Source organism: Haliotis cracherodii, unplaced genomic scaffold (assembly GCF_022045235.1).
Source record: "Haliotis cracherodii isolate W230 unplaced genomic scaffold, xgHalCrac1.p SCAF_19, whole genome shotgun sequence".
NCBI lineage: Eukaryota > Metazoa > Mollusca > Gastropoda > Lepetellida > Haliotidae > Haliotis > Haliotis cracherodii.
The window spans coordinates 9,752,018-9,778,483 of record NW_027266274.1 but is presented as its reverse complement, the minus strand read 5'-3'; the positions used below and the strand labels follow the sequence as shown (position 1 = coordinate 9,778,483).

At 42.2% G+C, this 26,466-nt stretch overlaps 1 protein-coding gene across 1 annotated transcript; it reads left to right on the top strand.

Moving 5' to 3' along the window:
- Window positions 1–463: 463 nt before the first annotated feature.
- Window positions 464–25,749, top strand: LOC139466741 (MAM and LDL-receptor class A domain-containing protein 2-like). Its single transcript, XM_071248403.1, has 26 exons — window positions 464–526; window positions 867–1,123; window positions 1,626–1,857; window positions 2,493–13,109; window positions 13,351–13,480; window positions 13,936–14,227; window positions 14,411–14,611; window positions 14,904–15,072; window positions 15,378–15,475; window positions 16,376–16,552; window positions 16,889–16,976; window positions 17,160–17,312; window positions 17,558–17,698; window positions 18,426–18,767; window positions 19,690–19,821; window positions 20,002–20,157; window positions 20,289–20,434; window positions 20,970–21,171; window positions 21,690–21,851; window positions 22,197–22,355; window positions 22,638–22,772; window positions 23,090–23,165; window positions 23,334–23,422; window positions 24,002–24,095; window positions 24,502–24,574; window positions 25,503–25,749. Exons 2-26 carry the CDS (start codon window positions 875–877, stop codon window positions 25,584–25,586), a joined length of 14,397 nt encoding a protein of 4,798 aa, XP_071104504.1. The 5' UTR covers window positions 464–526; window positions 867–874; the 3' UTR covers window positions 25,587–25,749.
- Window positions 25,750–26,466: the final 717 nt, after the last annotated feature.

The following is a 26,466-nucleotide window of genomic DNA, read 5'->3' as shown; positions in this document are numbered from 1 at the left end:
CATATAGTCCTACCTGTTAAATGGGTGCAGATGTGTCAAGCTTCAGATCATATCAGTGAAACCTTTTCACAGCTCAACCCTGTACCTTACTATCTGTAGTGACTACCATATAAGATACTGAGAAGTACAAATGAGTTACCTGTTACAGTGTGTCTGTCAAGGCCCTATCGATTTATATTCAGTCAGTAGTTACATCTTTAATAAACACTGATGCATTGTATTGTGCTTTAGAAACCATATCTATTATTCTGTATTAAAACGAAGAAGCTAACATCTGCTAATAAGTGCATATCCACATCAATGTGATATTTCTATTATCATAATTGAATTATCATTGTTGTTGTTAAACTCAGGCCTATAAATTTTATCAATATGCTTTTTTCAGAAGTATGTGACTTTGAATCCCCCGACATCTGTAGTTATCGCCAAGATCAAACAGACAATTTCGATTGGACACGAGCACATGGATCGACTTCGTCGTCTGGCACGGGTCCACCTAACGACCATACATATGGAACTTTCAATGGTAAATCTGAACGTCATTGAGCAAAATACACGTAGTCGTATCAAAACAAGGCACAGTACTTGGCAATATCCCATTTAAAACCTTTACAATGAATCATAATACCAGATGTTCGCAAATGTTCTAAAGTAATTGTAGCATAAGCTGTTGAGGGCGTGACACCTGCATGTGTAGTGAGTGAATATGTCTTAACGTCGCATCAGTGTATATGAAGACCATCAATGACAGAAAGTACTTATATATCTTTGCTGAATCTCTAATTTGTGAATATTTATTTTGAAATTACAAAGCTGATAGTTTCAAATGTAGTGTGCAGCATACAAAGACATAGGTATGTTTTCAGGTTACTACATGTACATCGAGGCTTCGGCTCCACGGAAACAAGGTGACAAAGCTCGTTTGATTGGCCCTCATTTCAACAAAATTAGTGGACAGTGTCTTCAGTTTTACTATCACATGAATGGAGTTACCATGGGAACGCTGAATGTGTATTTCAAGAAACAGGGCAGTCTTGGACACGCAGTCTGGTCGAGGTCCGGTAACCAAGCTACCGATTGGCTCCCAGCTCAGATAAATCTAAACAGCGACGTGCCATTTAATGTATGTTGGATTTGACGTTTCCTTTATGGGTGATATTGAGAGCAAGATTTTGTGACATCTAAGCTTTTCTTTCTTCAGCACGTTTCAGGACGGTGTGACATAAAATGGAACTATTATCGACACAATTGTGTGATTCTATTGTCTCGTACTATTATTAACTTTAAAAGCATTTTCGAGAATTCTAAGTTAACCTTTTGGCGAAATTTGGATATATAGTTACACTTTAGTTAAGCACTTTAGCACTACACAGACACATTTTTAGCAAAACATGATTTCAAAACGTTAAAACGAAATTTTGATAGCATGTTCTGTTATTAATTTTATCAGTTTATGTTATTTTTGATATACATATATGTACAAGAATGTCACATTTACCTCACTTCGAATGAAGTTGAATTAATGCTTCGATGGTTATGTCTGCAGTTAAATTCATCATCTTCTCTACATGACATATAGCATGCTTCGTGTCATCCATTGTTATAACTCCCGCTGCCCTCTTCAGGTGATCTTCGAAGGCATAGTTGGGAGGTCCTACTACAGTGACATAGCAATCGATGACATCACAGTCAAGCCTCGACTCTGCCAGCCTTCAGGAGGTTGTGATTTTGAATTTGATACCTGCTTATGGACTAACGCCGTCGTTGGAGACGACTTTGATTGGCTGAGAGGCAGTAAGAGCACAGGGTCATTTGGCACGGGACCAACAACTGACCACACTCTTGGATCAGCACAAGGTATATTTGGAGTGAGTGAGTGAGTGAGTGAGTGAGTAAGTGAGTAAGTATGGTTTTACGCTTATTTTATGTACTGTCCAGAATATCTAAAGACGGATACATAATATGTTGCAGTCAGTAATCGTTATCTCCAATTCTAACTTGATTTCGTTGCAATAAAGTGAAGTAATATGTGCTGCAGATCACTTTACATAATCACAAGAAATCTCTGCTTAAAGCACATTCAATTGTACGATTTCGTAAGCATGTGTTTATGAATCAGTATCAAACAGTGATGATACAAGGCTCGTCAAAGGGTGGCACTCTTCGCTTTGGTTTGACATTGTTTATGTGGCTAGACTTATGACTGCGTGACGATCTCTAAACAGATGTGGAACACTTCGTTAAGATAGAAATTATACCAGAATGTGTATCGCATGCAGCCAATCTTAGTTATTCTGAATTTCGATGTATATGGAAACGAGGTTTCCATAGGACATATCTATTTAAAATGGTAATTTCATTAAATTTCATTAAATAAAACATACCATAACTAATGTAAACTTAAGTTGTAATGAAAACACAGGTGATTTGGTACTTTGATACAACCGAGAATAACAGCTTTCTTTCACAGCACTGTGTTGTCTCCCTTACAGGTCACTACATGTACATTGAGTCATCTAGTCCAAGAAAACAGGGAGACAGAGCGCGGTTGACGTCCGAGGTTCTGAAAATGACCACTGGGGGGTGTCTGACATTCTGGTACAGTATGTATGGAGCAGCCATGGGAACTCTCAATATCTACCTTGACCCCTCTGTTGCAACACCAAATGCACCTCTACAGAACCTTTGGCATCGCACGGGCAACCAGGGCATGCAATGGGGCAATGCAGCCGTGTCTGTTCAGTCCCCAGCTCAATTCAGAATCATATTCGAAGCTATTGTCGGAACAAGCTACACTAGCGACATCGCTATTGATGATCTGAGAGTCACACCAGGACTATGCTCATCCATCAGTGCACCAACTCAATTTACCTGCAAAAATGGACAGATCATCTCAGCAAGTAAAGTGTGTGACTTCAGCCAGGACTGTACTGACAACAGTGATGAACTAGCCTGTGGCAACTGTACATTTGAATCAGGTCTCTGCTCGTGGAATGATGCAAGCAAGGGGTCCTTCAGATGGCAGATTGGTCAGAACAGCACCATGACGTCCACAGGTGGGCCAAATGTAGACCACACAATGGGAACAATTTATGGACACTTTTTGTACGTTGACAGTGCCAAAGGAACTGCAAATTCACAGGCAACATTGACCAGTCCTACAATGAGGCAGTCCTCATCCACGTGTCAGATGCGCTTCTATTACATGAACAGTGGAACCAGTTATAACAATGGACAGATAACAATATCCATTCAGCTTGGATCAAGAACAACTGTCATCTTAAGAGAAACTGCCAGAACAGGAAACGTGTGGACACTCGGATACGCAGACATTGGCAGAATAAGTGCATCATTCCAAGTACTTGTCGAAGCAACCAGAAGCTACTATTCAAGAAGTGTAGTATCTGTGGATGATATTGCCTTCATCAACTGTGCGCTCCCAGCGGTGCAAGTCAGCTGTAATGCAACAACACAGTTCCGGTGTGCGAGTGGAGCTTGTGTGGACCTGTTCCGAATTTGTGATACTACCGATGATTGTGGAGATAACAGTGATGAAGCCAAATCCCTCTGTCTCGGGGCATCAACGTGCACCTTTGAACAGTCTTTCTGTCACTGGACACAGAGCACAAAGGATAATTTCAACTGGATAAGACACAGAGGACCAACATCATCAGGAAGCACCGGGCCAACGAGAGACCACACTACCAACATGAATTCTGGGTACTACATCTATATTGAATCTTCTGCTCCTCGCAGAAGAGGTGACAAAGCACAACTTCTTAGCAGAGTGATCCAACCTGCTTCATCATCGGATCATTGTTCCTTAACGTTTTACTACCACATGTATGGCGTGGGGACAGGGTCGCTGAACGTATACATGGTAACTCAGAGAGGAGGGTATGTGCAGAAGATGTGGAGCAAGACTGGAAACAGGGGCGACTTATGGGCAAGAGCAACAGTTCCCCTTACAAACACCCAGAACTTCCAAATAATGATAGAAGGAGTCCGTGGAACTACATACACTGGTGATATAGCTGTTGATGACACTGTAATCAGTCCAAATTGCAGGATAACGGGTATCACACTACCAACGGCACTGTATCCCGCAACATCACCAACCACCACAGTCAATCCCTGCAGTAGTGGAGGTCATAAGTGTGGTGACGGAACTTGTTTGACTACATCTAAGGTCTGTGACTACACTCCAGACTGCTCTGATCGTTCTGATGAAAGAAACTGTGGACCATGCGACTTTGAAACTGACTCATGTGGATGGACAGACTTCAGCACAGGCAGGTTCAATTGGACTAAGAGTACCAGTTCAGTCATGGGTACAAAAGGCCCTGCATCAGATCACACTCTACGTTCAAACAAGGGTCACTATATGTTTGTGGAAGATTCCAGAGGTGTATTCTTCAGTTCCGCTGTCCTTCAGAGTCCTACATTACCACCAGCATCAAGATACTGCCAAATGTTCTTCTACTATAATATGAGAGGACAAACGGCTGGAACTTTTGAGGCAGGAATAGTTATCAATGGTACTTACAAACGCCTTTACAGTAGAAGCTCGAGTCCATACTATTCGTCAACAGCATGGTACCGAGGCACAGTGTACATCGGAGCATCATTTAGAAACGCCATACCAAATAATTACACAGTCCAATTCAAGGTTCTACCATCTCGAGGCTTCACCTCTACATCCACTTCTGATATTGCTATTGATGACATTTCATTCAACTATTGTGACAGAAAAGTGTACCCACCAAACCTCGCTTGCAATTTTGAAAAGGATCTGTGTTCCTGGGCCCAGGCCCAAGATGATCAGTTTGACTGGACACGGAAGTCCGGCTCAACAACCAGTGTTGGAACAGGACCAAGGTTTGACCATACGACACAGAGATCTGGATATTATATCTTTATTGAGACATCTTCCCCAAGAAGAAAGGGAGACATTGCAAGATTACAGAGTCCGCTACTGCCACCAACACCATCAGATGGACACTGTTTAAGCTTCTGGTACTACATGTTCGGGCCTACTATCGGAAACCTCACCATCCGTCTTAGCACAGACTCCAACTCCTCTGTGTTCTGGTCAAAGTCAGGGCCCCAAGGTGATAAGTGGATCAAGGGGCAGAGAACACTTGTTTCAAGCATAAATTATATTGTATACATTGAAGGAACCGTGGGGTCTGGATATCAAGGAGACATTGCTCTTGATGACATTCGTATAATAAAGGGGGCATGTCCAACACCTCGAGGATGTGACTTTGAAAATGGATACTGTAACTGGCAACAATCTACTCAAGATGAATTTGACTGGTCGATTGGTAGCAATGGAACTTCATCGCTTGGAACTGGCCCTACATATGACCACACGTTTGGGTCTAATACAGGTCACTTTGCTTTTATTGAGTCATCTGCTCCAAGGGTCAGAGGAGACCGTGCTGTCCTTATCAGTCCGATGTATAATGGTCACAAAGGCGCCGTCGGTACATATACATACTACTCTTTAACCTGTTTATCATTCTGGTACCAAATGTATGGAACTAGCGTTGGAAGTTTGAACGTGTACCAAAAGCAAAATGGGACATTCAGAAGCCAGTTATGGTACTTAAATGGAAACCAAGGGAATATGTGGAGACGGGCCAGCGTAATGGTTAACGCTCACAATAAACCATTCCAAATTCAAATCGAAGCAGTGCGAGGATCTTCATATTCAGGTGACATTGCTATAGATGATATAGCATGGGAGGATGGTGGCTGTGCACCTCCCGGCTACTGCAACTTTGAAGTGGACATGTGTGGATACATAAACATTCAAACAGGGGATGACTTTGACTGGCTCAGAGACTATGGTGGAACACCCAGCGCGGCAACAGGACCAAGGGTTGATCACACTAAAGGTACAACTACCGGGTACTACATGTACATTGAAACATCAGGTTCAAATAGAATAGTAGGACAGAAAGCAAGACTTGTCAGTGAACATCTTCACGCAACAAGTTCCTTTGGAAGCTGTGTCCGTTTCTACTATTACATGTATGGATCAGGCGTTGGAGCTCTCAATGTCTACACGCAATCAGTAGCATCAAATAACACCAAACTCCTGTGGTCTTTGTCTGGCAATCAAGGTAACCTATGGAAACTGGGGCAGGTCAACGTGAATCAAGGCTCAGACTACGATGTCGTATTTGAAGGAGTGTATGGTGGAAACTACACTGGCGATATCGCCATTGATGACATAACAGTGTCCAAATACAGATGTTATGGTGCCTCAACCACAATGACGACACCAACGACTGTGACATCACCAGCAACCTATCCACCAACGAAAATTGACTGTGACTTTGAAATGAACATTTGTGACTGGAGTCAAGACAAGACTGATAAATTTGATTGGACAAGGCATGCAGGTAGAACATCCTCATCAAACACAGGTCCAACAGCTGATCATACTCGCGGGGATTATCAGGGACATTACATGTACACTGAGGTTTCATCCAAAGCTCCCAATAGTACAGCACGATTGATCAGTTCAACATGGGTAATATCCCCACAAGGGAGCTGCTTTAAGTTTTGGTATTTCATGTATGGAGCAAATATCAACCGACTGAATGTGTATGCCAGGAATGGAGGAAGAGACACCAGGTTATGGACACGGGCTGGAGATCAAGGACAAATGTGGAAATATGCCCAGATATTCTTGAAGGGCTTTTCAGGGTCTACTGCTATTGTAATTGAAGGTTTTGCTGGGTCAGGGTATGTAGGAGATATTGCCATTGATGATATATCCATGAACAGTGACCACTGTCCAGCTCAAGTTTCTTGCGATTTCCAAGAAGGAACATGTGGTTACACCCAGGAGTACTCTGACAACTTTGACTGGACATTACACAATGGAGGAACAACTAGTTTAGGAACTGGGCCCACAAGTGACCATACATTTGGAACTCCAGAAGGTGCATACATGTACATTGAAACATCATCCCCACGAAGGCGTGGTGACAAGGCAAGACTGGATAGTCCTCTTCTCGATCCAACTTCTGGATCTTGTCTTCAGTTTTGGTATAATATGAATGGGCGAACAATGGGAACTCTAAATGTATATCAGAGACAAGCAAATAATTTAGGGACTCCTATCTGGACACGAAGTGGAAATATCAATACTGACTGGCTCATTGCACAGGTGAATTTGCGAAGCACAACCCAATTCCAATTTACGTTTGAAGGCATAGTCGGTAATGGATTCCAGGGTGATATTGCAATCGATGATCTAATGTATAAGTCCGTACCATGTGCTCCTGAAGGTGACTGTTCATTCGAAAACGACTTCTGTACCTGGCAAAACTATGGAAAGAATGACACATTTGATTGGTTAAGAGGCAAGGGTGCTACATCTTCTTCAGGAACTGGCCCTAGTGTAGATCACACATTAAACTCACGGTATGGGACGTACGCCTACATCGAAGCCTCTAGTCCAAGAAGACAAGGTGACAAAGCTTGGCTTGTATCTACAGCTTTCAGTAATGTGACACGATGTCTTTCCTTCTGGTACAACATGTATGGGTCAGGAATGGGATCTCTTAATATCAAACTTTGGCCAAATGGTGCCGCAGTACAAAATCTGCAAACAGTGCAGAAGGCCACTTCTGGAACACAGTGGTATCTGACACGATTGACAATCCAAAATCAAACAGTTGACTACAGAATCATCATTGAGGGAATAGTTGGGCGCAGTTATTTGAGTGATATGGCTATTGATGACGTTGTTTTACAAGTAGGTGCCTGCAATGCCATCCCTACCCCTACGCCATTCCAGAACTGTGCATTCAAATGTCCAACTGTCTCAACTTGTGTCAGTACTCCCCATGTATGTGACTTTAGTTCTGACTGTCCAAATGGAGAAGAAGAAACTGCGTGTGGCTACAACTGTAACTTTGATAATGGTACCTGCAAATGGGTCTCACGGGCTAATGGAGGCTTCACATGGACACGTTACCATGGCGCTACACCGGATTCCAACACTGGTCCTTCAACTGATCACACTCAGGGCTCATCATCAGGCTATTACATGTATGTGGATGCTTCTAATGGAAGCAGGTATCAACGGGCCGATTTCACCAGTCCTGTCTTACAACAATCGGCATCAACATGCCAGATGTCATTATGGTATCACATGTATGGGAGTGGAATAGGAACAATGACTGTGTATCAAGTAGAAGGGACACTACGGACTAGGATATGGTATACGACAGGAAATCATGGCAACAGATGGTATCAAAAAATAGTACCCATTGGACGAATGAACCGACCTTTCCAGATCGTCATCCAGGCAGCAAGAACTTATAGTGTTCTAGGAGATATTGCTATTGACGATATTCAGTTCCAGCACTGTGGAATCCCAACCCCACAATCCTGTACCCATACTTCAGCCCAGTTCCACTGTAACAACAACGCCTGCATAGATACAAACAGACAGTGTGACTACACTGATGACTGCGGAGATGGATCCGATGAAGCAACAACACTTTGTGGCGCACGCTACATAGGCTGTGACTTTGAAAGAAGCATCTGTATGTGGACACAGTTGAAGGATGATGACTTTGACTGGTCGCGTCGCTCAGGCCAGACACCTTCAGCACAGACTGGTCCATCAAAAGATCATACATTAAACACAATTTCCGGACATTACATGTACATTGAAACATCATCCCCAAGGAAACAAGGCCAGAAAGCGAGAATGGCTAGCATGGTGTTTGGACCATCAACAACTGGACCATATTGCACCATGCGCTTCTACTACCTAATGTATGGAAAAGATGTAGCGTCACTAGCCGTTTATACCAGAGCCTCTGTTAATGGACCCTTAATGCGAAAATGGATGAGACAAGGAGAGATAGGTAACTTCTGGTCCAGGACAGAGATTCCACTCTATTCTGCAACTCCATTCCAAGTAGTCATTGAGGCAAGCGTTGGCAAGAGCTATTTCAGTGACATAGCCATTGATGATATCACTTTCTCTCCCCTTTGTACTAATTACACAGGATCATTCCCCACAGTTCAACCAGGCATTTCCACACCTTCAACACAAAGCCCATGTGGTGCTGGAAAGTTCCAGTGTTCCATAGGAAATCAGTGCATATCATCAACTCAAGTATGTGATTTTATTGCCCAGTGCAATGATGGTTCTGATGAGTCTCTCTGTGGAAAATGTAACTTTGAGACAGGTCTCTGTGGCTGGACTGTGGCTGGACTCAGCGTGGGAAGATACAAATGGGAAAGGCATAATGGGTCCACACCATCAGCTGTATCAGGCCCATCTCATGACCATACTCAAGGATTATCCGGAATTGGCTGGTACATGTTTGTCGACTCTTCTCTAGGATCCTTCTTTGGAGATGCAGCGATGATGTCTCCAGTTTATGGACAACTATCAAGTGGATGTCAAGTAACATTCTGGATCTTTAAGAACGGCAATCAAGGAGGAGTAATGAGATTGTTTCTCCTTTCTCCAGGTGCATCAATGAACAGTAAGACAGGAAAGACTTTGATCTGGTCAGCACTTGGTGACAAAGGCAATCAGTGGGTCAATGTAACAGTTGGAACAGGCGCAAGAGGACCTGGATTCCGTCTGTTGTTTGAGGCTACTCAATTCCAGAAATCTGTCGATATGGCCATAGATGACATTTCATTCACTCAGTGTGCTATTGGTAGTCAAATGGCTTCATGTTCAAGTAATCAGTTCCACTGCAAGAGTGGATCATGTGTTGATCAGAATTCTCTGTGCGACTTCCAGAATGACTGTGGAGACTGGTCTGATGAATCGAGCTGTTCAAACTATGTGGAACGCTGTAACTTCGAACAGGACATGTGTAATTGGATCCAAGATAAAACAGATGACTTTGACTGGCAACGAACTAGAGGAAGAACAATGACGATTGGCACTGGTCCAGATTCTGACCACACGTATGGTAATGAGACTGGATACTTTGTCTATATAGAAACATCGGGTCCACGCAAACCAAATGACACTGCAAGAATTATGAGTCCTATCTTCCAGGCAACAACATCGGGCTCTTGTAGCATGAGGTTCTTCTATCACATGTTTGGTAAAGACATCAATTCTCTCACAGTATACACGCAAACGGCGGACGTTGGAGGTAGAGCTCCCATATGGATGAGAAGGAACTCCCAAGATGATGCCTGGAATCATGCAAGTTTTGTCCTTACCAGTCAGCAGAATTTCAGAATTGTCATTGAGGCGACGAGAGGCAGCGGCTATCTTGGAGACATTGGACTTGACGACGTATCATTTACACCAGGGTGTCAAGTTGCAAATAGAGTTACTCTTCCCGTGTCTCAAGGAACTCCTGGTCCGTGTGGGTTTGGTAAACAGCAATGCAAAGATGGGAGGCAATGTGTCAAGGCAGGATCCACCTGCAACTTCAGAAAAGATTGCTCAGATGGAAGCGATGAAGCATCCTGTCCTTATACATGTAATTTTGAGGGAGGCAACTTCTGTCAATGGACAAACCAAATTGCAGGATCAACATTCAACTGGACACTAGGAACTAATGGAAACCCAGCAAGTAAAAGCGGACCTAGCGGTGATCACACATCAGGACAAAGTAATGGCCATTACGCAGTTGTAAGTAATTCAGGGCGAAAATCCCAGGAGAAGGCGCAGCTTGTCAGTCCTCTTTTCAGTCAAGGCGGACCTACATGTAGCATAACATTTTGGTATGCTTTAGGAGGATGGGGATTCTCATCATTCAGTCTGCTGTTAAGGACAGGAGGAATTGATGCACATATCTGGCAAATGCCTAACAGTCCAAAACCGTTGAACAACTGGTACAATGTCACTGTTAATTTACCAGTCTGCTCCTCAGACTTCCAGCTTGTGTTTGAGGCTGTTGCGACCTCAAGCTCAGTTTCATACATCGCAGTCGATGATCTGGCATTCGTCAGTTGTGGAGAATCGTTGCCTCAGGGACAGTGCCTTCTTGGACAGTACCAGTGTGCCAGTGGGCACTGTGTACCAGAAAACCTGAAATGTGACTATCAAACAGACTGCTGTGATGGATCGGATGAATCCGTGAATAACTGCAATGCTTACTATGGATGTGATTTTGAACAAGGCACATGTGGGTGGATTCAGGATATGAACGACAACTTTAACTGGACCAGACAACGTGGACGAACAATGTCATCCCTGACAGGACCAAGCAACGATCATACAACTCTTTCAACCACAGGCTACTATTTGTATATTGAATCATCACCCCCAAGAATGCCTAACGACACTGCAAGAATCCTATTTGCTCTGCCAAAGACAAACGGGCCTTGTGCCATTCGATTCTGGTACCACATGTATGGAGCAAACATTGGTGCCCTCAATGTCTATCAGAAATCTTTCCAGGCAACAAAACTTCTGTCGTCAACAACCAGTGAGCAAGGAAACAGTTGGCTGCGACAAGAAGTAAGCTTCCAAAGTTCCACACCATATGAAGCTATCATTGAAGGTGTGGTTGGTGTTGGATACAAAGGTGACATAGCAATAGATGATATCACATTCACACCTGGCTGTGGTGCTGCTCCACCAACCACAAATGTTCCAGTTACAGGAATTACACACTACCAAACATTTACACCACCAGCTAACTACACTGGAACTCCATGTGTTAACAACCAGTTCACCTGTAGTGATGGATCGTGCATCCCTCCAACCAAGACATGTGACTTTACCCCTGATTGTCCAAATGGCATTGACGAACAAAACTGCCCCATCACGTGTGGTTTTGACACGGATACGTGTGGTTGGCGTAACGCTCACCAAGACAAATTCAACTGGGAGAGGGCTTCAGGGGCATCAACAGCGAGTGTACGAGCTATGGCTCCCACGGTTGACAGCACATCCAACGCTAAGGGATACTTTGTATTCATTCATGATCAGACATCAGGTCATCCAAATGAGAACAATGCTGTTTTTACAAGTCCAACTTACAATGGAGCCAGTTCCGATTGCAAGCTTCAATTCTACTACTACATCCAAGGATCAGGATTTACCACTCCTCTTATTCTCTCCATCTACGAAAAGGGAGATAAAGCAAAGCTATGGCAAGACAACACAGACCATGGACAGATATGGCAACACACAACAGTAGGAATTGGTAGAAGACAGTCTCCATTCACATTGGAATTTGAAGTGGTCGGTCGCTATATCTACCAGCGAAAAATTGCACTGGATCAATTCCAGTTCCAAGACTGTGGACGCCCCCTTCCCCAACCATCATGTAACCTAGCAACTCAGTTCAAGTGCACAAATAAGGCTTGTGTCAGCTTAAGTAGGAAATGTGACATTACAGACAACTGTGGGGACAGTTCTGATGAAACAGATCCAGACTGTTCAACATACAAGAAGTTTGACTTCGAGCATGGCTTTGGGGATCTACTTCAAGGCAGAAATGGACTTGATGATAACTTTGACTGGATCCGTTGGAACGGCAGCACTCCTTCATTTAACAGTGGGCCAGATCGGGATCACACTACCGGATTAGCAACTGGGCATTACTTATATATGGAAGCCTCACAACCGCACAAGTATAATGACAAGACATGGTTGATGACTAAAACATTCAGTCCAACAGCAGGGAAGAATTGCCGTATGAGGTTCAGCTATTTTATGTATGGAACGTTTGTCAAGCAGCTCAACATCTACACCAGAATCTACAACTCTGGAACACCTACCAACCTTGTCTGGGCAAGGGCCGGAGATCAAGGTGCAGCCTGGCTACAGGACGACGTCGCTCTTAATAGTTCCAACAGCTTCCAGGTTATCATTGAAGGCAAAATCGGAGACAGCTATGCAGGTGACATTGCCATTGATGATGTATCCTTCACACCAGACTGTCAATACTCGGGACAATCTCTGCCAGACGCTCCTCGTCCTGCTGTGACTGGGACAACACTGACCCCACCAACCACAGCCCCCCATTCCTGTGATCTGAACAAAGAGTTCAACTGCCATGTTAGTGGAAAATGCATTAACAAGATAAAAGTGTGCGACTTCCGACAAGACTGTCCAGACGGCTCAGATGAATCCAGTTGTGGTAAGTATGCAGTTATGGTTGTAACTTGAATGTGTTTATCTATTGCATTTTAATGATAATGTGAAAATGGCAAGAAGTAATTGACAAAACCTTCACAAATAACACACCTACTATACATTTAATGACAAAGAAGAAAAAGAGATTGTAACATTCATTTGGGGATGGTGGAGACAAGCCCCGCCTCTCATGTAGCTGCAAATCTCATGTAGAAGATCAGATCAACAAGCAATTTCTGTCTTAGTTGCTGCAACAACCACCTTTGAGTCAGGAAACATGGGTAACTGGCATATCAACGAGACTGAGCTTGTTCCTGGGCAGACATACATCTGGCAAGATACTCAAGCCGCAGCCATACTGAATGACCAATACCGGTACGTTCTCGCAACACCTTCATGGAGTAAACAATACTATAACTGAGATGGTGCTAATAGGAACAATGCTTATCACGAAATACACACTGCACATTCATCCATATCATTTTTTGTTTTCTTCAATGACGTTTGAACGCGATGTCATTATCCCGAAATCAGTTGGTGAAAAGAGGAACGCAATCTGATTTTAAACAGTTTGTATGTGATGTGTCAGTATGTCAGCTTGATATGGAAGGAATCTTTTTTACAGGTCAGGTACTGATATCTTTTTCGGGTTCCATATCACGAACAGTAGATCATGGTATCAAAGGTACAGCAAGTATTGGGAACTTGTATCTTTGGGTTAAATGGATTATTAAAAATAATCATAATCAGTTTACATACGGATACTCGTACTGACCATTTGCACTGACCATTTGTTCAAGGGTTAACTTACCATAAATGTTCTTAATTAGGCCATCACATGACAACACCAACAGTGCCACGAAAACAGGCTGGTTCTTGTGGGCAGACAGTTCTCCAGGTTCAATCAAGGATACAACAACAGTCATCACTCCCACAATTAGCCAGACAGGGCCTCAATGTCAACTGCAGTTCTATTACTTCATGTCTGGGAATGCACTGGGAACCCTGGAGGTGTACATGAAATTTGGTAGCAGCATGGTGCAGATGTGGGCGACAAGTGGTGTCCATGGGACGACGTGGAACAAAGCACTTATCTTCCTTGGATATTCGCAAAGCTTCCAGGTGAGAACAAAGAGTCGGTGTATATAATGCTGGCATGATTCTTTCCAATCTACCTTGTAAATTGTGACAATTAACTATGTGTCTTTACGTTCAAAGGGGTTGGGATATATGTGAAGATCATGCGTGCCATTTTGCATTATACGCCTGGACTACTGGACAAATAACGATTACATCTTCCTGCAGATTGTAATTCAAGCAAGACGTGGATACAGCTACCGAGGCGACATTGCACTAGACGACGTGTCCTTCATCAACTGTAAGCCAGTGACACCATCTCCGAATGGATGCAGTGCAACACAAATGACCTGCAGCAACGGCTTCTGCATTGACCAGTCCAAGAAGTGCAACTTCGCCAACGATTGTGGAGATGGATCCGATGAGATGGTCAGTACATAAAGATGCCATGTTTCTTTGGATTAGGAAAAAAGGATGTATCTAAGAGAACAGTCCGAGGAGATTTCAAGCATACGTCATTATCCTTACCATTTGCTGCACAAGAAGTTAAATGGTCTTGTATCGGCAATATTGTGAAGTAGGCAAGTGGTTAATCACACTAAAAACATATGTTCCTTTATGGGTACTTTCTTGGTATCTGTACCATTCATGTTTCTGCAGGGAGAAACATTGTTGTGTATGAGATAGAATATTGCATACTCACTGGCTTTCTCTTTCACAGCAAACCCAGTGTAATAGTCTGTACAAAGGAAGATGCGATTTTGAACATTACATCTGCTCGTCCTGGACCCAGGAGGTCAGCGCCAAACTCAACTGGACATTGCACCAAGGTGTCACACTGACCCCAGGCACTGGACCATCGGTGGACCACACATCGCGTCATGCAACTGGTCAGTTCTCTTCATCCAGTTGTGGTGATCTTATATATTCATTTAGGGGTCATGAGTGACTAGTTATCTAAGTAATGGTCGAAAATTGATGCATTACTCATTACTGTTAACATAATGGGATAACGTCCCTCGAGAATTTTTTACTAAACCTTGAGCTATAACGAGTGTATGTCATCTCTACATGCAAACTGCAACCACCTGCTCTTAACAGTTTTAGTGTTATTAACTGTATTGTATGTCTGCACTTTTATCACGCAGATCATAGAATGATTGTTATACTTACCTTCGTTGATATCTCTCCCCAGGACACTATCTGTATATTGAAACCTCCTCACCAAGCCAGACAGGAGACAAGGCCAGACTCGCATCGTTTGTCATCAAGGGGTCGTCTACCAACTGTGCTGTAAGTGTTGCGTTATTGTCATGGCGTTGCTTTAAAGGATCTGCATCGTCTTGAAGTATTGTCGGGGACTGTAGATATTCCTGTTGGAATAGGCCCCCAGCAAGCTATGCTTAATGATGGATAGTCAGGATCGATTGCCTGTCATCATACCCAGACGGCGCGGATCGTTGCTCATATTATCAAGCACTGGTTTGACAGGACAGCATCATATAGATGTACTTTTGTAGAGTGACGCGTTAATTTGTTTTAACCTACTTACAAAAAGGATTACAGTCAAACTCAGTTCTGTAGATTTCCCCTTGCAACTTGCATATATAAACATTAAGATGATAATTAATATCAATGTTTCATTAATCTGGGCGATTCACTTGGAACGGTACCCTCACTTTTTCGTGTTCATTATTCTGTATAGTTATAAGATATGGCACCTAGTTGTTTTCAACTTGAGTGTGGTTGTTTTATAGGATAAATTGACAGTACTTTGGCTCACATCGACATTAGACCCATGAAGATTCCAGGGTAGAAGAGGTCTTCAGCAACCCATGCTTGCCGTAAATGGTGACTATGCTTGTCGTAAAAGGCGACTAACGGGATCGAGTGGTCAGGCTCGCTGACTTGGTTGATGCTTGTCATCGATCCCAATTGCGTGGATCGATGCTCATGATATTAATCACTGGATTGTCTGGTCCAGACTCGATTATTTACAGACCGCCGTCATATAGCTGGAATACTGACGAGTGCGGCGTTAAACAACAAACCAACCATCCAACCACATCGACATTACTATCCTTCAAAGCCTGTGGTATGATTCGGATATTTTGCTCATTCTCCGGTTTTGCCCCCGTTTGTCTTTATATTTCAAACTATTGGTTAATGGAATTGGCTTCGTATTTCACAAAGATCCGACTATGGTACAACATGAACGGCGCGGATGTTGGTGCACTGACCATCTACAAGAGATTCGACTACACTACGACTGGGCTGCATCCGATCGCAAACTACACAACAAATAGAGGCGATGTCTGGATAGAGTCACAGAACACCCTCGACAACCAAGGCGGGACAGGAGACTACCGGGTAAGAAGATAGTCTCTGATGACATGGGGCGCTTCTGTTACAAACGTCAGCCATGTTCAATCGAAATGTTACTTTTTATCCCTATCAGTAAATGTGTAGCCGGTAGGAGGTGATCATTATGTGAAGTGGTATACTCACCAGGAAAATGAGAATGTAATCAGATCACACTGATCCAGTAGTATTATTTGAACAGAATCCTCAGTGACGATGATGATATTTTTACTTTAAACTGTCAAACTTCAGACAAACAGACTGCCATGTTGTGGTCATTATATTGCTGACTCCCACCTAAAATAATTCTCAGTGATCAACACTAATGTTTCCAATTTATTTCAGGTTGTGATCGAAGCAACGAAGGGAAACGGTTACCATGGTGACATTGCAATTGATGACGTTTCACTTACGCCAGGTTGTCAACGAGGAGGTAAATCACTCATCAACCTCCGTATATTAACTTTGCAACCAACAAATGGCCAAAATTAATAACCCAGTCTTCATTTTCTTTTGAAATGGTTCTAGAAATATTCTGCGTGATATGTGTATATAGTAGTTATTCACATAAATGCGTTATTCAGGGTTTTTCGACACGTCCCTCTCTGTGTTATAGGTTATATCCCCGGTCAAGCCACGCCTCCCCCGACCACACCATCTTCTTGTAAGAATAACCAGCGCAGCTGCACTAACGGCAATTGTTACAGCTGGAACGAGGCGTGCAACTTCCATGACGACTGTGGCGACCAGACTGATGAATTATCATGTGGTAAGGAAAATCGAATTCTCATCAGTCAGAAAAAAATCAAGTATTGAATTAGTTCAGTTTTCAAACTGTTATTTGATATATTTAGCCAAAGGACGCTTGTCCAATATAGAAGTTGCGATAGGGGAGGTACCTTGTTACGAAGCAACTGAACATTGTTCTTTTATTTTTTTCACAACACATATTTTTCAGGGCAATTGCATGTCCAGCAAACAATTTGATGTTTTGTGTAAAAACAATTATTTCAGGAACGTCATGTACATTCGAAGACGGGATGTGTGGGTGGAAGAATGACAAGGGAGAGAATTTTGACTGGACCACCCACACCGGCCAAACAACCAGTGCCAACACGGGGCCTACAAATGATCACACTTTTGGCACCGGCAATGGTGGGTTTCATCAGAATACGACATCAGTAATATCGTAATGTTATTAAATGTTAGGGAAGAAGTTTACATAATGTGAATAGAATGTGGATATGAATGTAGCCATTCAATAGTAAACCTAAATCAGAAACTAACTTGTTGTGACCTTAATATTATACCTACGAACATCTTTCCCTTGAACATGAACAGAGAATAAAAGGAACAGTTTGAAAAGTCCGTTTTTAGTGGCTATTCACATTTTGGCATAACAGTGTTAATCTACCAGACCCTGCAGACCACGGCCAATGTCACAAAGCAATGTTATTGGTGTTGTGCTATCGATTCATAGGCCATAAAAAACTTAATTCAACAATAGCTAATTCAAGAATATTTTGTTCTCGAAAGCAGCCGTTGCAGTATAATTGAAATATCAGTATTGTCTCATAATGGCTCTAAGTTTCTACTACTACCACTACTACTGCTACTACTATTACCACTACTACTGCTGCTATTACCACTACTGCTGTTACTACTACTGCTAGTAGTAGTCTTATTATTACTGGTCTGAAACCGATTTATTTCCTGGACAAAACCAAATAGTATTGATCGCGCAAAATAATATCGTTCTGGTCTCACAGCTTGTTTTAACGATAGAAGGGTATCTTTCACGGCCTTACATAATCATAGTATATGGTCCAAGAGGTCATTACTGTCACACAAGTTATTCAAGCAATACCTTCATATTTTGTAGGCCATTACATATACATAGAGACCAGTGGACAGTTACGCAATGGCGATACTGCAGTTCTTGAGAGTTCCATCTACACACAGAGCGGTCCCAACTGCCAGCTGACGTTCTGGTACAACATGTATGGCGCCAACGTCGGGAAGCTCAATGTCCTTGTTAAGACAGTGCAGGGTGGCATCGTTTCACTGTGGTCAAAGACCGGAAATCAGGGACAGCCATGGCAACAGGCAAATCTTACCATTGGTTCCAGGACTAAATTCGCAATACTTTTTGAAGCTACAAGAGGAAATGGTTATCAAGGCGACATTGCACTGGATGACGTATCACTCAACAACTGTGGGATTGGTAAGGATTGCGTCGGTCCCCAAAGGAAGGATTTTCGAACTTACTATTTCTAATGAAACAACTCGTTAAGGGGGGTTACAATACTCTTGTTTATTTTCATCCACATTTTCCTTCCGCAACTTCCTATATTTCTTGATTCTTCCTGTGTAATTTTCAACCCCGTCCATCGATTCCTCATTTCCGTCACTAACTTGGGAATTCGAGGGGTGATTAGGTCCCTAGAACCCATCGCTTGTGATATGGACCGACTACTCAGGATGTGATAGTATATTACACTGTGTGTAACCTAGTTGACAGACCATGTGACTTGCTTGATACTACGCATCGTGCTCCGATTGCAAGCAATATTGATCCAGCTAGTAACCATTTACCAGGTATAGACTCCATTATTTTAAAGGCCTTGATAATAGGGCTGTGATGTTGATAACTGTTATAACATTCATTCCCTTACTCACTCCTTTCATTTACTTGGGTCCATCAGCTCATAGGTGCTTATATTCAACGTTAATTGTTTTTCTGCACTGTTTGTTTGTTTGTTTCTTGTTTAACGCCACACTCAGCAATATTGCAGCTATATGACAGCAGTCAGTAAATAATCGAGTCTGGACTCGGCAATCCAGTGATTGATATAATGAGCATCAATCCATGCAATTGGGATACGATGAAATGCATCAACCAAGTCAGCGAGCCTGACCACCTAATCCCATTAGTCACCTCTTACGACAAGAATAGTCACCTTTTACGGCAGGCATGGGTTTTCTGAACTGATTACAATTGTAACTACCTGTATTGATAACCATAATTTGAGCAACATATTAGTGTAACACATTATTTGACTACAACTAGCTGTACAATGGGATGGTAGCATTTTGCCTGTGTTGAAATCGTTGACTCGTCAGCATATCCTCATCTCTGCTTACAGGCACATTAGCACAAAAGTGCGGCGACAACCAGTTCATATGTGCAAACCAGATCCAATGTGTGGACTACATAAACATGTGTGACAAAACATCCGACTGTAACGATGGCTCAGATGAACTTTCAAGCAACTGCCGTAAGTAACCCATTTTCAACATAAATCGTGTATACTCCCAACAGAGCTGAGAATATGTGTATTATTATTATTGTTGTTGTTATTGTTTTTAACGTAGATGTACCTGATGTGTTTTACAAAGTTGTAATCATTTACTGTTAAATTTGATTATCGATTATATAAATGATTAATCGGTTGCAGCCACCCAGCTTGGAGACTGCACGTTTGACAGCCAGAACTGGATGAGCACATGTCAATGGACATCGGTCAACAGTACTGATGCCCAGTGGTACCAGGCTGCCCGATCACCCACCAAGGGAACAGGACCTGGCAGTGACCATGGTCGACGTGCAGGAGGTATGTAGCCTACTTGAATCATGAAGCCACGCACATATATCTTTAAAAGCTGTGGTAGCAGTGTAGACTTGTGGATTTCAACTAAAATGCATCAAACAGACAGTGATCTTATTTATTGTGTCTGTTTCCAGGAAAATACATCTTCATGGACAGCAGCAAGATGGCTGTTGGAGACATAGCCACCATAGCCACGCCTCAATTCCCTCCCAGCACCGAGCTGTGCCACCTGCGATTCTACTACTATATGCACGGATCAACTAACATGGGACCACTAAACGTATGACAGCATAATCATGTGGATATTTTGAAAGTATATTATTAACAAACAAATAGCTTGCTTCAAGAAAGGCGCTTTAACCACAAGGCTACCCACACAGGTCCAATATGTGATGCACATTTCTGGTGTCCAACATCATGATAGTGCTGGAATATTGCCTAAAGCGGCGTAACGCAATACTCACTCACTCACTTGCAAGTATGATTATTTTCTAGAATTAGCAAACAAATTGGGTTTTTTGGACAATAGTCCAGATCATTGTAAAAAAAAAAATTGGCCTCAAACACATTGTTCGCTGGACATGCAGTCCTGGCATAATTGAGTTGTGAAAAAATATTCTTTTGCCTCCGACTTTCAGAGGAGTGATGGAAAAATATTCAGTTTTTATCAAAAATCCCAGTCCCATGAGTCTGCACATCCCAGTGTGGTAAAGAAAGCTAAGGGCAAACCCTCGCTCTCCACTGTCAATATGTATCTATACCCATACTAGAGTTACCAGGACTGTTTACCAGCTGTTTTTATTTGACACCCAAAGGTGTACATGGTGAATACACAAGGTCAACGACAGCTCGTGTGGACGCTGCAAAACAACCATGGCGCATGGTGGGCCCGAGTCAACATTCCTATTGGCAACACGCTCGGGTTCAAGGTCATCTTCGAGGCAGAACGAGGTACTGGCAAACTTGCTGACATCGCCATCGATGACGTCACATTTACCCCGGAATGTACCACAGGAAGTGAGTATGCATGTACCTACCTAACTATGTGCAAAATGTGCTGGGAATAGAGCAGTTTATGTAATGGTAAATAATGCAACTGATATATAACGTCAACGCCAGAGCATAAGCACTCTGGGTTATCCGCCGAAACAGGTTCCATTGGGCGTAAATGGCAAAATGACTGTGAAAGTTATAGGAATGGATCACTGAAAATCAGTGATCACACTTGGTGTTTGTGAAAAGGGTAAACCTGTCCTATCCTACCCGTAGCACCCATCGCCAAACAATAAAAAGATATAAGTAGACGGACGTGTGGTAACATTACACGCGTCTAGATATAGAATCATTTTACAAGGAGAATAACACTACCGTACTGAATATGCTTTGACGATGATTCAAATGACCCAAGTTTCTTAACGCAAAATATGACGAGCGAAATCCAAAAGAGCTGCCAAATCTCCTTTAATGATCTTCTAACCCATCAGGGACTCCAAGACCAAAACACTGAGCATTTGTTTTTCAAATTTGATTGACAGAGGCTCGGCCAGCCAGTGGACTTGTGTGTAGTTTCCAAGAGAATCTGTGCGAACCTCTCAATCAGTGTCAACCAAGCAGCTGGCACTGTGATGGTGTGCAGGACTGCACCGATGGAAGTGACGAACCCGCCAGCTGCCCCACCATCTCTCATTCAGTTTATTGTAAGATTTTTTATTTGGAAAAACTTTAATTCTGTACAGGAGGAGGATAACGATAAATGGTGTGTATAAACACTGAAACGCAGACGCCTGCGGCGTGTCATTTAAGAAGGTGAACTAGGGGCGATTAGTTTGAAACCTTGGGTGTATATACCTTTGGTATGTTGAACATATAGTCTTCTTAAATTGTCAGCAACACAGCACGGTGCAATACAACGATTTAGAGTTTTGGAATGTCACACACAAAATGACCAAGCCTTATGGCATCTATGAATGATTGTTTAGTGAATAGCACTGTTTCTTAAAATATGTTATTTATGTCTAAGAATTATGTTGGGTTTTTTCCAGCTAAGACAGTCACGTCGACCACACCAACCACGCCACGGGCGACATCTGGAATCACGTGTCCAGATAGTAAATTTGCTTGTTCCGGACTGTGCATCTCGTCCGTACTACTCTGTGATGGTGTGAGAGACTGCCCTGACGGCTCTGATGAAAGTTCGTGCGGTAAGCATAGTTAGCAAATATGTATATGATACCCTGGAACGTCATGTAGGTGGCGTTACATTGGAATGCCCTTTCTGCACACTTCCAGATACATACATGTAAGTATAGAAAAAACAGGTAACATAAATTAGCACGATAATATAAGCTTCGTTAATGAAATAAGCCCGCTTTAATTGATCACCCGACAACACCCTTTGAATCAAACCACACACATATCGTTGTGAATGTCTTTTAGAGATACTATTATTTGTGTTGTTATACTATTTATATTGTGCCTTTCAGAAACGTGCTCCAAAAGCAGCTTCTACTGCCTCCAGAAACGACAGTGTATGGGTCGATGGATGATCTGTAATGGAAAGTCCGAATGCTTCCACAACATTGGTGACCAATTTGGTCAAGATGACGCCAGTTGTGGAGGTGAACACGCAATATGATCTTTTATAGTTAGTGATGTTTGGCGCAACAACGTCTGCCTGAAATGGCACAATCCCTGCCAGCTGTTTCAGTCCTTATGGTTTCCTTGTGATAAAACTAAAGCCGATGAAATAAGACTTGTAGTAATGTAAAACCATACTTGCTCCCCAAAATGCAACTGTATGTTCAAGAAATATTTTGCATCGGGAAGGTATCGAGAATTCTAGCGGGGTACTGCAAAAGGGGAAGAAAACCCTACTGTTTCTTATATTCTGATCCTCCTGTTGTCTTCGTACCTGATCTCAACTGGGTTATTACAGAATGTCCAACCAACTATTGCCTGAACGGAGGGACTTGCGTCGTAAAACCAGGAAACAAGGGCCCAGTTTGCAACAAGTAAGACTGTTAAATCTTAATATTTATTCAGTTGGAACCTGTGACCATGTCTTGTCTACCACTTTATGATTTATTTCATATGTATTTTAAATTGAATAATAATTAAATTTGAATGTGTTATTTTTGTATTCAACTGTTTCCTGACCCATCCCTAACCGTGTCTTGTAGCTGTCCCGCCGGGTTTGGAGGTCGGCGCTGTCATCAGAACATCCAAGGTTCTACTCAAGCTTCTGTACAGAAGACTACTACTAACACAGGTAAGGGTGTGTTTTATCACGTGGTAGCCTTCAAACCATATAACCAAACCATGGAAGTCCTATTGCTCGACGATCTTGCCTATTAGATGGTGCCAAAGAACTACGTCTTTATTATCTCATGTCTCCATCAAATTTCGGCCAGTGAAGACGCCATGGTAGAATAGGTCTTCAGCAACCCATACTTGTCGTAAAAGGCGACTAACGGGATCGGGTGGTCAGGCTCGCTGACTTGGTTGATGCATGTCATTGATCCCAATTGCGTGGATCGATGCTCATGATATCAATCACTCGATTATCTACAGACCGCCGTCATATAGCTTGAATATTGCTGAGTGCGGCGTTAAACAACAAACCAACCAACCAACCCAGATGTCTCTAACCTGTCCCTTTTATCCAGCATATAACCTTCCCAATAACCTCCTCAATGTTTACAGGCAACCTACTCAATATGGACATGAAACCTTTTTAATCTGGACATGTAACTTCTAAGTATGGATATGTAACCTCAATATGGACAGGTAACTCCTCAATATGGGCATGTAACATGTGGGTATTTTTACTCTCCATCTTCATCTGCAGCTGCCCTGGCGGCCTCGCTCAGTGTTGTCCTGGTGCTACTCGCTGTGGGAGGCGTTGTTGGCGGACTCTTCTACTACCGGCGTCGAAAGGCCAGGTGCGAGCCAAAATACACATTAACACGATTATGGGACGTTTCCTTTAGAACTCTTATACAATTATGCTACTAAAGCAATTTTTACTTCTGTGAAAACCACATGCTGAATTAAATGAAAATTCCGGATCAGATTAGGTCCCGATCATCCCATTCTTGTCGTAAGAGTTGGTTAAGATGGGATGCGGGTGATTACAATGTGTCACTTTCTAACTGTGTGTTGTCGTATACCGACGGCGTGGATTGTTGCTCATGATATCAACCACTGGTGTGCCTGGTCAAGGTCGGATTATTTATAGGCGTGTGTCATATAGCTGGAATATTCCTGACTGCAATAACAATATGCATTCACTCACTCACCCATTTTACCATCTGGTACCATTGCACACCACAACTTCTCTTGTTTCAGGCAACTCCTGTATGGCAGTGGAAATCAAGGCTTAACCAACCCTGTGTATGACTACGGGAGCGGAGAAACTGACGTAAGTTATGAACTTTACTCAGATCGTTGCGAGCCAAAATAAATTAACTTGAAAGGAAATGAGAAATCACAAAGGTCCCCAGGCAATTTTGTACAAAACAGACTCGTGCATTGAGTGCCTATTGGCCGCAACAACTGGTCCTGACGTGCTGTATATATTGATTGTAGCCCACTCACAGAGCTACATCGACTTTTATCTCTTGAAACAGCTTTTTTAAAGCTAAATATGTCCTATATTGTATTATCATCTGAACATCATGGTGAACTTCTTTTGATGATTGATTATTGTTTCATAAATTGTAGACTCGCTATCGCGATAAGGAAGGAAAAATATGAGCTTTTATTCAGAGTGTTGAGATTAAATTTAACATTAAAAAATCAGTTTTCTTCTGAATAAATGATATTTCCAGATGGAGCTATATGTTTTCGACTGTTACTGATCGACTGTATTTTAAACACGTTTTAAAATATTTTTTTAATGTGCTGGTGTCAATCAATCCTTGTACAATATTATCAAAATTATTCTGTGTCAGTCACAGAATAACTTCAACATAATTGTTTTTCTGTCTATTATGAGTCGAGACATCCAACAAAGATTAAGCGATGTCAGAAGCTACCCATATTTCTTAATCAATGATTATATAGAGAATATTACAGTCCTATAATTTCAACTAATTAATTTCCAAATTACAGCCATATGTTCTAGGGCGTTGGGGTAGCCTTGTGGTTAAAGCGTTCGCTCGCCATGGCAAACATCCAGGTTCGACACCCATTTCTGTGTCCCCCACCGTGATATTGCTGGAATATTGCTAAAGTAACGTAGTCACTCACTCACTGATGTGTCTGTCAAGTGTTAGTATATTTTCTTGACATTTTTCTCTCTTCATATTATTAACCTGATTATTTGTTTGTTTGTTTGTTTGTTTCAGTACCAAATGAGTGATCTTGAGCCTCAAGGCCTCAGCTCAGACCCATCGCTATCCATCGACAACCCACTCTACTCCGAAGCTTAAATGTCCTGTCATCTGGAAAATCCTTAACAATGCTTACAAATATATAATTCTTACTTTAAAACATTTTTTTCCGTGATATCTAAATTTGTGAATGTTACAAGTAAAACCATGTTGTTATTGTTTAATTGGTAATGTTCCTCTGAAATAAACGCATTTTCAAATACATCTGTGCGTTTTTCGTCACTTCAAGTCTGTGAATGGATGAGTGAATGAGTGAGTGGGGTTTCACGCCACTTTTAGCAATATTCCACAAGTATCACGGCGGGGGACACTAGAAATGGACTTCACACATTGCACCAATGTCGGGAATCGAACACTTTAACAACTAGGCTACCCGACCGCCCCCAGTGTATAGATAGTGAAGACAGAATGCAGTATGATAACAGAGGGAATACTCACTCAATATTTTTGTATGACGGTGAAACCAGTGATCCAAGGCGCATTGATTATCTGTACCAGGATTCGCTGGTCGGTGTTCGATTCCAAGACTCGCTTTCATTATTATTTTTGCCTATCAACATGACTTTTTACGCTTGCACACATTGGGATCTTAATGCACACGTTGTAATGATCACACATCTGGTAGCATATAATACATCTACACATACACCAATATACCTATACACGCATTGATTTATAATAAATGTTATGGTCATGAGTAGATGTGTGAAAGCGAGTGAGTTAATAATTTACTTCAGCTGTCTTGATGTAAGCATCATTAACAAAAGCATCACCATTACTGATGTTGACGACAGTTTGCATTCCTGGATGAAAGTGAAATGAAAATGATACTTATGTTATTTATTCAAGGAGCAATCTTTAAAGGCAAAACGGTTAAATAAATGTCAATAAATACATTCTATCTTTTGAGAAAGTATCA

What these genes read in the sequence shown, in the direction of transcription:
- LOC139466741 (XM_071248403.1), top strand. Translation starts at nt 875, where the DNA reads ATGTACATCGAGGCTTCGGCTCCACGGAAACAAGGTGACAAAGCTCGT. An exon ending in GGTCGTCTACCAACTGTGCT is followed by an intron (nt 15,476 to 16,375) that starts GTAAGTGTTGCG and finishes TATTTCACAAAG; the next exon opens with ATCCGACTATGGTACAACAT. An exon ending in GCCAGGTTGTCAACGAGGAG is followed by an intron (nt 16,977 to 17,159) that starts GTAAATCACTCA and finishes TCTGTGTTATAG; the next exon opens with GTTATATCCCCGGTCAAGCC.